The sequence below is a fragment of the Sitophilus oryzae genome, unplaced genomic scaffold (assembly GCF_002938485.1).
Source record: "Sitophilus oryzae breed Bouriz unplaced genomic scaffold, Soryzae_2.0 scaffold_965_pilon_pilon, whole genome shotgun sequence".
NCBI classification, from domain to species: Eukaryota; Metazoa; Arthropoda; class Insecta; order Coleoptera; family Curculionidae; genus Sitophilus; species Sitophilus oryzae.
In genome coordinates, this window is record NW_022147600.1 from 1,002,049 (window position 1) to 1,015,711 (window position 13,663).

General features: G+C 32.2%; 1 protein-coding gene across 1 annotated transcript; it reads left to right on the plus strand.

Annotated features, from left to right (window-relative positions):
• Positions 1-821: 821 nt before the first annotated feature.
• Positions 822-1,163, plus strand: LOC115891091. The gene has a single exon (XM_030911491.1). It carries the CDS (start codon positions 822-824, stop codon positions 1,161-1,163), a length of 342 nt encoding a protein of 113 aa, XP_030767351.1.
• The last annotated feature ends 12,500 nt before the right edge of the window (positions 1,164-13,663 follow it).

The window sequence follows — 13,663 nt, forward strand, 5'->3', positions numbered from 1 at the left end:
TTTCAGAACGCTGAAATTATCAGCAGATTTTTGCAGCAAATTTCGAGAATAATTAAATAGCTAACCAAGATCCCAGCCGTTTGCCATCGAGGCCGCCGGACTTAGTGCCTATGGATCTAATCCTATGGACCTATGGATATCTTTGGGGAAGAATAAAGGTTCTTATTTTTAAATTGCCCGTATAATCTAGACAATAATTAGAAGTATTTAGCGGTTATTCGAGGGTATCTTTCGCCTCCACTAAGTTAATGAATTCCGCAAGAAATGTTCAATAACGGCCCTGTCCATAACAGAAGACGGTCGATATGTCGAATACCTGTAGCAAAATCTCATGTCTTGGTTTGCTATTTATTTTTATTGTTATTAGATATATAGTTAAAATATGTTAATGTTCATTAAATATAGTTTAAATTGTTATAAAATTCTGCATCTCTCATTGCAAATATTATTTTCGTTTTATTTGCAGCTTATCGGCTGGATTTTTTTTGCATTACAGCCGGCGCCGATCAAACCCCACTTATTCAAAGTGGGCGAATTTTAATAAACTCTATATCTGGAAGAGGAATCGAGCAAAATTTCAAGTGTGCTATATTTTTTTAAGACTATGGAGGGTACTAGAACAATCTACGATCAACCATACTTATATAACAGCTCTTAAGGAACTATATAAGGACGCAAAATCAAAAGTAAAGGTAAGAAAAGAGCTTACAGAAACATTTATAACCGACAAAGGCTTGCGTCAAGGTTGTTGCATCTCCCCTACTCTCTTTAAAATATACATTGCTGTCGCTTTAAAAAATTGGAAAAGAAAGATCCGTGGTATGGGCATAGAGATTGACAATGAATGTTTGTTCACACTTCAATTCGCAGACGATCAAATAATAGTTGCCAATGACAAAGACGATATGCAATATATGCTAAGAAAACTTATTGAAGAATACGGAGAATGGGGCTTGACAGTTAACATAGCCAAAACAAAATATCTATGTATAGGCGCACAAGAAGGAAACTTGAACTTGGACAACGGTCAGGAAATTAAGCAGTGTCAAGAGTATGAGTACCTGGGAATTACATTTGATAACACTGGAACTGACGGCAGAGAAATAGAGAAAAGGATTATCAACGCGAAAAAAATAATCGGATGTCTAAATGGAATCTTATGAAGCAAATCAATAACAAAGCGAAGAAAATTCAATATATATGAAACCATGATAAAGAGCAACCTCCTGTATGGAGCAGAAACATGGAGAATAACTGAGAGATACAAGAAGAGGATAGAGGCCGTAGAAATGGATGTCATTCGAAGATCAATGGGAATTTCAAGACAACAACGAATAAGAAATAATACCATAAAACAACAAATGGGTATAGAAGGTACGATAACACAGGATATAGAGAAAAAGCAGGTGATCTGGTACGGACATGTAGAGCGAATAAAAGACACTAGATGGTCCAACAAAATAATCAATTGGCAACCAAAGGGCAGAAGAAAACAGGGAAGACCAAAACTGGAATGGCAAAAAAGCGTATACAAAGCAATGAGTGAAAGAAACCTGTCAACAGAGGATTGTACGAATAGAACAGGCTGGAAATTGGGTATCGGACAACGCAGAAAAACGTTCTAAACCGACTAATATATATATATAATTTTAAATTATGTTCAATTAATTAAAAATATACAGGGTGTCCCATTTAAAATATCAAATTTTCTGTTGATAATTCTTTTTTCTGTTTTAATTCTTCCGCACATTTTTGAAAAACACTCCGTAACTCATAAACGGTAACAGATATCGATGTGCGGTTTCCACCATCATGTTTTTGATAAAAATTGAGCTCCAGACACCTATATTAGTTTTTGTCTATCTTCTATAGAAAAGGGTGTTTCCTTTTAAAAGCGTCCAATTTGACACACCCTGTACAAAAATGATTTAAAACTTCCATGTAAAAAAATCCATGTATATCTTAAATTATGCTACAGTAATTTTCGTTATAACGTATGAACATAAACAGCACTTATACTTACGGCCTTTAAAATTAATTCCAAATAATATATCATTACACCGCAAGACAAACAGAAGTGGGTATTTTATCGTCTAATAAAAGTGTTGCCGAAGAGTTGAATGTAAATATCAGACTAGCATAGCTACACAAACAATTTAAGACCTTCATATTGAAAATTATCCATTCGTGCTAATACAAAATTTAAGATTTGTGAAAACTTACAAAACAAGCACTATAATTATTCCTGACATTATTCTATATTTTATTGCTTTTAATTGGCATGCTATTTTGGCATACGATTAATACTCATTTGTATAACTGAAACTTAACAAGTTTATTTTATGTAATTGTTATTACCACCATAATTGTTTTTGAATAGAAATAAATCAATTATGACTATATATGTCTCAATTTTAAATGAGTTATTGTAAATATCTGTTAAAATAAAAATAACTGTAATATTTTATGTACGGCTATGTTACATTAACTAGGTGCAATAATGTTAAGGGAATTAAACTGATTTTCCAATTTAGCAACCTGAAATATATTATGAGCAAAAGAGGTCTCCTAGGTACCCTACAAAGTTCTAAACTTTGTCGGTGTCCAATTCAAAGTGGTTGACACAGGAACGAGAGCCTTTCGTGTGTTTTTCTGCTCACATCTGTTTGAATTTCTATTTTGCTCATTATATGTGGTTTGGTTGGATAACCACTCCTGCACCAGAAAGAAAACTCCTAGTGAGTGTTATCGTGCAGTGAAGCAATGTTATGTGTAACTTTTTACAGGACGTAATTGTCTGTACTTTGCAGTCTGATTTTTATGTAGTTGTTTAATATATAGATCTAATAAGTTTCTTCAGCATCCTTATCGTCCTTGTAAAACTCTAAGAAATATTAATTTCCCCTTGTTAGACATTGCTGAAGTTGTGTGACTTCAATATTTCGCGTGAAAGACTAGATAGAGTCGTTAGTATCAGCATCAGGACACAATTTTGTCGGCTATAAGAAAGAGTACCATAGAGTGTTTGAGATATATGTCCTTCATCTGGTTTTAGACCGAAGAGATTCTTTATATCAAGGCTACATAGGCCAATCAAAATTACGAAAATATGAATATCCCCTTTTATTTTGATGTAATTATTTGATGGAGACAACGTAGGTACATGCTTCTCGCAAAAAGGACATCGGAATCCCCTTCAGCATGTGATACAATTGTTGCTTTTTCTATGGGACTCTAGTCACTATGGACTCAATAAATGATATTGCAGCAGATTGCTTTCTTTGCATTTGGACGATCTTTCTATGCCCTTGGTGCTTCCACAATCTTCTCACGCTAGCCATAAGAAATGAAAAGAAAGTATTATTTTATTGTAGTTTTTACAAATTAATTTGTTTATAAAATCTGGATTTAGTTTATATTGAGATGAACCGCCTATTTAAAAATAGACATATTTATTTAAATTCAAAACATTCATTTTTAAGACACTCTGTATACATAAACAAAATTATTGATTTTTAAAATATTATTCACAAACTAGGGAGAGGGAAATCAGGCGACGACCAGAGATGATAGTTGTTAGATAATAGCTTCTAGACTACCATTCGAGACGCATTGATATTATTTTGGTTCTTGAGTTTTGTGACAAAGAATGTTATTAAAGGTAAAGTAAAAGTTTTCTCATTATTTAACTATTGTTAACTAAATCATATTATTTTGTTTTCTTGTTGTAATTCTGTTCTAAAGCTTTTCCTTATTCATTTGATCTGACAAAGACAATATATAACATGTGTATGCATTTAATGGAATCTATTTATGATGTAAATAATGTTAGTTTAAAAGTAATCTAAATAAAATCGTTTACTGTTCCTTCGTGCCGATGTTTGTGGTTTGTGAGAATAAGGGCCTTGTTGAGTGTACTAACCATTTTCGACCGTGCATGGGCGAATATCTTAGCTCGCAAAAGGGCAAACAAAAACAATAAATAGAATAATTTATAAAGATTCTAATATATATAATTTCTAAAGATATTGTCACCAAACCTTCAACTTTAGCGTCGATTCAGCAACAAGGGACTTCATACCTACGGGTGGGGACCCGTTAAACTAACAAAAAAACTCTTCAGTTTTGAACGATATAAATGTGGCATGTTTTGAATGTATTAAACTATAAACCTAGGTATGAGGGCAGTTTATATAGTATTATTTCTCTTTTATTAAAGTTCAGGACAGCATAGTTAGATTCTCTGGAATAGTGATCATGGTTTTCTCTGCCGTGCTTTTTTACATGTGAATTCCAGGCAGAGTACGACACTCCTTTCATTTCATTTAATAAAATAAGTAGGGCTATTTACAAATTTAGCGTTTGCAAATCAAACCTATTCTCCTCAAATTTCCCAAAATATTGCTTCTGTCGAGGCGCATTCGAGGTAATCACAATAAAAAAATATTTAACACAACGTAGTTTCCTTTCTTTCTTTTAAATTTCTTGTTATACAGTTGGCCAAAATATTACCTCTTCAACTTTGTTGACGAATTTGGGTTGTTACACTACAATATATATATATACAAATTTGGTATGTTAGTACATGACATAAATTTGGATTGAGTGACGTATTCCATTGTTTCCGGTCACTTCCTCTTTCACCGGAAATGACTGCACCTTTTGATTTTTAAATTGCTCCCTCGGTATTTTTTTACTTTCGATAGAAAATAACACTCCTAATAGAATTACATATCATATGTCAACTTTTAACATTTCTGCATGTGGTTTATTTGAAATAATAACATGCGGTCCATAACGACAATTGGATTCGAAATACGAAGTGTGTGGTATCAAATTGTTCGTAAAAAAAATATTTTTTCAAATATCCTGATGAGCCACCCTCGTTCCATTTAAAAAAATTGAGATATGATTAAAAATACGATATGGGCATCTTTTAACCGGCCAGGACAACACACTAAAAACATTAGACGATCAAATCTATTTTTCCAAGGCTTTTTGATTAACAATTAGTGTTTTTAACACAGTCATGACACTCTAGATTGACATTTAAAATACAATTTGTTTTTGAGCGAATATGTCAAAGTTGACATATGATATGTCATTCGATTCAGAGTGTTTTTATCGAATAAAGTAAAAAAATACCAAGGGTGGTATTCAAAAAGTTGTAGTCATTTCCGGTGAAACAGGAAGTGACCAAAAACAATTGAATACGTCAATCAATCCAAATTTATGTCATATACTAACATACCAAATCTCGTTTTTTTATACACAGATCCAGTAAACGTACTTTATAGTCTTCTTTGTTACTTAGTAAGCACTATATTGCTAGAGTCCAGCTCCTGGCATTGGTGTTTACTGCGTCTGTTGTCTTTGTGTTCCTCTGATTTAGAATTTAAGTTTAGTTATAATTAATATAAAACGCACAGCAAAATAATAATTGAACAGCTCATAGTAATTAAAGCTGGCTGAATGTCGAAAGGCTAGTGGCAAAAAAAACAGAAATAAAGAAAACAAATAGAATAAAATCATTGTCATTTTGACTTAAAAAAAATTAAAGAAAAACCTAAGTTTATTGTCACTAATATTGAAACTAATTTCTTTAATTACCAACCCAAAATATTTTTTTTTATTCTGATTTTACCGATTTTACAACGCTAATCAGTGTAATTGGTTACGAAGCGTTAAGAATGCGATTGACATTATCGCATTTGTTTATATTCCTAATCAATCAAAGGAAGATCGGTCTCGATATCGGAGGGTCTTAAAAGATTCGATCTCTTCTTGCGGGTTATCGGCGTTGAAATAAGTCGGTGTCGTTAGTATCGGCTTATTGATAAACTCCAGAGATAGTTTTCGGAGAATCCGGCGTCATTCCGAAAGGGTATACTTTTTTGTGAAGGGTTTGATTGAAATGTCTTCTAAGGACAGTGGGAAAATAGATAAAGGTAAGCTTTAAAATAATATTTTAAATTAATTTTAAACGTTTAACATCTGGTAGAGGAACTGCAATATGAATATAATATATAGTTCAACTCGTAATTAACATATTATACACACAGTAAGCTAAACGTATGGAATGCACCTGTTACTAGGAAACTATCGCTTAATAACAAAAGACTCTCAGAATTTACGACCGAGAAAAATTAAAGATATATTCCTAGATTTAAGTAAGAACAATTTTAGGATTGTAACGGGGTTTTTAACAGGACACTGTCTCCCCAACGAACACCTTAGTAGATTGAAGCGAAGAAATATCCGTGAATGGCAATTCAGTGGGGAAAATTGAGAAATACTAAAGCTAACCTAATCAGAACACCTCATCACTGCGTACGCCGAGACTACAACCACACTGAAAAAAAGGATCTCTCAGTCGAAATAAATATGACTTTGACCCAAAGGATTAACTATCTATTCATAAGCTTTAAAAAATTACTTTAGAGAATAGAAGAATCTATCTGTCCAAAGCATTTCACTCTTGACCCAAAATGAATATGCAAGGAAGTTCTTGCTACAAGAACAATAGTCTCTTTGATTCATGCAAAAATTCTTGATTGAAAAGGGACATTTCTTGATTAAAGAGACACTTTTCTTAAACCAATAGCGAATAATATTGACTCAACTAAAATTTATTTTGATCTAAGAGAAGTCTATACATCATATAGAGGCATATTACGAGGTATATTATTTTCTGATAAATTTAGGTTCTCCTGGTCTTTACTTACTAAAGATTAGTAAGTAAAGTGATATTTTTCTCGATAGTAGTTATTTCTGCTTCTTCCCTCCTTGGTATTTTTTAGGGTGGTTCATCACTCTACAAATTACAAAAAAATGTTACATCAGGATTAATCAAAGCAAAGCAAATTAATTATTAAAATTATAAGCTTTGGTCATATTTTGAATTTTTTAATACGACGACTTGAAATTCTAAAATTTTTGTAATTATTTGCATAAAAAAATTGATATCTATATTCTTATTCTATCAATAGTCACGCATGCATTATCTATACAGGTGCATTAGGTAAATGTCTCTTACCTTCAAATATAGCAAATAAATGCTCTAATTTCCATTTTTTTCAGAAACTCCTTTAAAGAATCTATATATCCTAAAATTTGTCCATAAAAAATGACAAATGCATGTTAATAACGATCACTAATTTGTTATACGATATGCGTTTAAAAAGCAAATTATGCTAAATTCCAAGTGGAAAATTCCAAGCAACAAAACGCGTACGTTCTATGATGTGCGACCTATGAAATGGGACGTACGACTGATCGGACTGCTGACTGCCGACTGATTGTATACTTCGTCATCGTCTTTGCGTGTCGTTATTATTTTTCATCAAAAGAGTATTTAGCTATTGGAAAAATGGCCATGTTTCTTGAATGAAGTATTTCCTACCCTATTTTTCTTATTATCTTAAAACAAAGTAACTTGCACTTGGTTGAATGAAAATAGATTCAAGAGAAATTTTCGAATTTTTCAAGAGACCCAGTTTTCTTGAGTTAAGAGAGTTTTTCTTCAGGCAAAATATTTTCTTTTACCCTAAAATAAATTCTCTTGCCACTAAATTTTTTTTTTCAAGAACGATGACGACTTTAGTTCAAGTCTATCTTTTTTATCAGTGCATGCGTGCCATAACCTTTGGTACGACTGATATCGGAGATGGAGAACTAGCCTCTGTAAAGCCGTCTCAGATACTGGCTTTTGTCAAAGCTCTGATACTGTATGATGAGTTATAAACTCGTTATAACTTAAAAAAGGGATACACAATAGGTCTGTAAGGTCGCGATGATTAACCCCCCTCTCACGCATTCTACATTCTATATTCTGCATTCTATTCCAAAGGCAGATAATTTAGCTTCATTCGGAACCTCGCAATTAGTGGAATAAATTAAGGTTGTCGCCCACTAGACCGCTGCGCGGCGCGGCGCTGGGAAGAGAATTTTTTCCGGCTGCGAAGGGACTGCGCCCACTATAGCGCGCTTTTGAAACGCGGCAACGCTATTTAGTTATAGTCGAAGGGTTTTTTACTTACTGTAGTTTAGTTTTTAAAGCAATGAGTTCAAGTACGGACGAAAGCGTATTTTTTGTGCTCTTCTAACAGAGGAAGAGGAAGAGGGGGTGAGGAAAAGTTTGGACTCATACGATTAACCAAAAAAGAAAGAAGTTTGAAGAATTTTACCATCTTTTTCCAGATTTAATAAAAGACAAAATAATTTTTTTCAGTATTACAAAATATAAAGGAAACATTTTACACACTCCTCAATTGAGGGTTTTAGAAGAAAAAACACCGGGTATATCTACTCATCATATTTTTTCAGAAGAGACAAATTACTAATATTTTTGATAATTCTTATTTATTCTGATGTGTATATTAGTTATGTGGTCAAAAAAACCCTGATATTTTTTATATATTTAGGTAATTAGAATTTAAAAATTGGAGATTGTCACTTTTGTTAAAAAGTGGAGATTGCCAGTTTTGCCTCTACACCCCTCAATTATATTAAATCTTTGATAGAAAGGCATTTCGTCCATCTGTCTCTAGTGAGGGAAGACTAAAAAAAATATCATATTCCTTTATGAAAATCGATTTGCCTAATTTACCTTTAAAAATACAATTCTGCCATTGATACATATCACTAGTTCCTAGTCAAAAAGTCAACTGAAAAGACTCGAATGCAAAATTATCTGCCTTGTGAGTACGCACACTGCAACGCGTCGAAACGCGGGAGACGGAAAAAAGTTGCTAGAGAAGTCTTCCGACCTCTTGACGGAAATTCCGGGGCGCGCTTCTGCGCTGCGCGCTCTAATGTGCGTTGGTCCATTTAAATACATGGCAAGCAGACAAAAGAAATTTCCACATGGCGCCGCGCCGCGTCGCGCCGCGGTCTAGTGGGCGACAACCTTTAGTGGTTTCAATTACACTTTATACTTTTTAGTTTACTTTTATCATTCGCAATGTTCAAAAGACGCAATTAAAATTAATAGAGTATCCTAGCAACAGTTTGCGTTAGTCAGTTATATCCATAGAGAAAGTCCAATATTTAGCTTTATAAAACAATTAATTTTTGATTTCTAACCTCAATTTCTCTTGGCGAAAGATAACCAAAGGCCAAAATGACATTTCTCGCAAATTTTGAAGTATAATTAGAGGAAAAGTTAAAAGTTGGTACTTTTTTCTACTAATTGAAAATGTCTACCACTAATTTTGACATCCTGAATGCATTTAAATTAAAGGAACAAACTTCTACACTAATTGAAATCAATAATATATTCCACTAATTGCGAAGTTCTGAATGAAACTTTACAAATATAGTGTGTTTGATATTAATATTCGTCAAATTTTACAGAAACAGAGAATTTAAATCCAGAAAAAAAATTACAATATCCCATTTCAGATATTAAAGTTGATATATAATCTTCCACCTTTGAAGAATCAAGTCAATCACATGATAAAAAAAATGTATTTCCGTTCTCTAAATATTAATGCAAGATCACCTTATTGGAATGGTATTCGAATGTGTTACTCTCCTATGCCAGAGTTAAATAGATTTTCATTAAATGAAATGTTTAGATTACTATTTCTATAAATACTTATAGTGGTATAAGTCTATTATTACTGTAAAGTAATCCTTAATTATAAAGTTCTATTTGTGAAGCAGCATAAATAACACTAAAGAACACCTATATTATGACACTTAATGGAACATATATTAACATATTCTTTTAAAAGAAGAATATTTTAATTATTCCCTCCTGGCATTGCCATTGTTTATAACACGTCAATAAGTTAACTCAATTGGGAAAATAGATTATATTAAGACAAAATTGAGAAACATATTGTTATTGTAAAAAACGCATTTATATATGCAGTCTAAATAGAAAAAGAATAATATACAGTACGTCTCTCCGTTCTGTAGCTACGGGATATCCGTAATGGGGAAAACCAACGACTAAAGAATACAAGGACATGTAATGGCCATATACGGGCTGCAGCAGAATTTGTGACCTTAGCCGCCATTTTTTCGGACATAACGAATGAGTCATCAGTTGGTCATCAGCGACAATTTTAGCAATTTTTAATAGTTGGTTGTGTGTAGTGAACTTTGTATAAACTTTATTACAATGGTAATTTGTTCAGATTTCAAGTGTAAAAGGCGCAATAATAAGAAAGAGCCAGGAGATACGTTTTATAGGAAAATAAACAGTCTACTACACCATTTTAGCGTTTTTTTTATTGAATTTGATAATTATTTTTCTGATATTATAGGTACTTGATATGTACTATACATCGATACTACACTGAAAAAAAGGATCTCTCAGTCGAAATGAATATGACTTTGACCCAAAAGATTGGCGCTTTTCAATAGGGCCAAGAACGACGTTTCTTTACCCAAAGCATTAACTATCTTTTCATAAGCTTTAAAAAATTACTTTAGAGAATAGAAGAATCTATCTGTCCAATGTATTTCGCTCTTGACCCAAAATTAATATTCAAAGAAGTTCTTGCTACAAGAATAATAGTCTCTTTGATTCATGCAAAAATTCTTGATTGAAAAGGGACATTTCTTGATTAAAGAGACACTTTTTATAAACCAATAGCGAATACCATTGACACAACTAAAATTTATTTTGATCTAAGAGAAGTCTATACATCATATACAGGCATATTACGAGGTATATTATTTTCTGATAAATTTAGGTTTTCCTAGTCTGTAGTAAGTAAAGTGATATTATTTTCTTCGATAGTAGGTAGTTATTTCTGCTTCTTCACTCCTTGATATTTTTTGGGGTGGTTCATCACTCTACAAATTACAAAAAAATGTTACATCACGATTAATCAAAGTAAAGCAAACAAATTATTAAAATTATAAGCTTTGGTCACATTTTGTTTTTTTTTTAATACGACGACTTGAAATTATAATTTTTTTGTAATTATTTGCATAAAAAAATCGATACCTATATTCTTATTCTATCTACAGTCACGCATGCATTATCTATACAGGTGCATTAGGTAAATGTCTCTTACCTTCAGATATAGCAAATAAATGCTCCAATTTCCATTTTTTCAGAAACTTCTTTAAAGAATCCATATATCCTAAAATTTGTCCATAAAAAATGACAAATGCATGTTAATAACGATCACTAATTTGTTATACGATATGCGTTTACAAAGCAAATTATGCAAAATTCCAAGTGGAAAATTCCAAGCAACAAAACCCATGCATACTATGATGTGCGACCTATGAAATGCGACGTGAGACTGATCGGACTGCCGACTGATTGTATACATATACCGTCCATCGTCATCGTCTTTGCGTGTCGTTATTATTTTTCATCAAAAGAGTATTTAGCTATTGGAAAAATGGCCATGTTTCTTGAATGTACTTCCTAGCGTATTTATGATATTATCTTAAAACAAAGTAACTTGCACTTGGTTGAATGAAAATAGATTCAAGAGAAATTTTAGAATTTTTTAAGAGAACAAGTTTTCTTGAGTTAAGAGAGTTTTTCTTCAGGCAAAATATTTTCTTTTACGCTAAAATAAATTCTCTTGCCACTAATTTTTTTTTCAAGAACGATGACGACTTTAGTTCAAGTCTATCTTTTTTATCAGTGTAGTTTTTTACCTTTTGTTAACATTTTAATACGTTTTTTTCGTAATTAATTAGTATGATACCACCGGATACACTATAGGCGTAGTGAAAACATTTATCAAAAATATAAATATAGCTTCAAGCGGGGCTATGTTAAGAAAAATATGTGCCATGGCACTGTTTGGAAAAATGGTCACAGTTTGGTCTCGGGTGCTATTTGTCCTTGTATTTTTTACTCATTGGGGAAAACTGAAGAATTATCTGTTAAAGAGAAATTCATGAGGGTGCTAAAATATTTTAAATAACATTACTTACTTATGCAAACACTTATATTTTTCACCGTTTTTTTCCACATAGATGAGACATAATCTTTATAAAAATTAAGAAGAAAAACAATAAAAAATTAATAAAATCACGCAACTATTTTACCGAGAACGACTTCACTGTTATCAAGCTTGGAACCCAAAAAATGCAACAATATCCCGAGTGTTCAATTTAAACAAATCATCCTCGCCTGCTTAGACTTTTTCAAACACACTGTACAAAAACACGTTTTGATCGAAGATCTTTATTATAAGCCTTATATATTCCCAACAGAATGTAGCAAGACCCTGTATAATATCCTCAGATACTATCTTCCAACTTACTTTTTAAATTCTGTTTATTTTTTTAGACCTTGATTTCCCCCTCGACATCTGATAGATGCATCTCGAGTCGTCGGACATATGGTACGCATAGGTGCCCAAAAGTAACACGTGATAAATTTTTAAGGCAAAAAAGCCAGTGTGGGAAACGCTCTTTCAATATGCCTAAATCATTTATGTTTTTACAGCATCCATTTTAGTGGAACAACATGCGCTTCTTTGATGTAGGTTTAATGAAATATTCGTGATAGAAACATATAGATAATAATGGCTAAATAATTCTAAGCAAAAATCGAAATACACATAATATTTCGTTCAGCAACCGTTTCCGAGTTATTGACTTTTAAAAATATCACTGAAACAATTCGATTTAATTAATTTCGATGTGTTTGGTTTCATTTAACGATGTCATTTTCTTTTTTTCAGAAACTGTTTGAGACAGAGTTTGCCAAAAATGCTTTTTATAACTACACTGAAGAAAAGGATCTCTCAGTCGAAATGAATATGACTTTGACCCAAAAGATTGGCGCTTTTCAATAGGGCCAAGAACGACGTTTCTGTGCTCTAAGCATTAACTATCTTTTCATAAGCTTTATAAAATTACTTTAGAGAATAGAAGAATCCATCTCTCCCAAGTATTTCACTCTTGACCCAAAATGAATATGCAAAGAAGTTCTTGCTACAAGAACAATAGTCTCTTTGATTTATGCAAAAATTCTTGATTGAAAAGGGACATTTCTTGATTAAAAAGACACTTTTCTTAAACCAATAGCGAATACTATTGACTCAACTAAAATTTATTTTGATCTAAGAAAAGTCTATACATCATATTACGAGGTATATTATTTTCCGATAAATTTAGGTTTTCCTGGTCTGTAATAAGTAAAGTGATATTAGTTTCCTCGATAGTTGTTATTTCTGCTTCTTCACTCCTTGGTATTTTTTGGGGTGGTTCATCACTCTACAAATTACAAAAAAAATGTTACATTACGATTAATCAAAGTAAAGCGTAAATTATAAGTTTTGGTCACATTTTGAATTTTTTAATACGACGACTTGAAATTCTAAAATTTTTGTAATTATTTGCATAAAAAAATCGATACCTATATTCTTATTCTAGCTATAGTCACGCATGCATTATCTAAACAGGTGCATTAGGTAAATGTATCTTACCTTCAAATATAGCAAATAAATGCTGTAATTTCCATTTTTTAGAAACTCCTTTAAAAAATCCATATATCCTAAAATTTGTTAATAAAAAATGACAAATGCATGTTAATAACGATCACTAATTTGTTATACGATATGCGTTTAAAAAGCAAATTATGCAAAATTCTAAGTGGAAAATTCCAGGCAACAAAACCCGTGCGTACTATGATATGCGACCTATAAAATGCGACGTACGACTGATCGGACTG

Coding starts and splice junctions, on each gene's coding strand:
- LOC115891091 (XM_030911491.1), top strand. CDS start 822: ATGGGCATAGAGATTGACAATGAATGTTTGTTCACACTTCAATTCGCA.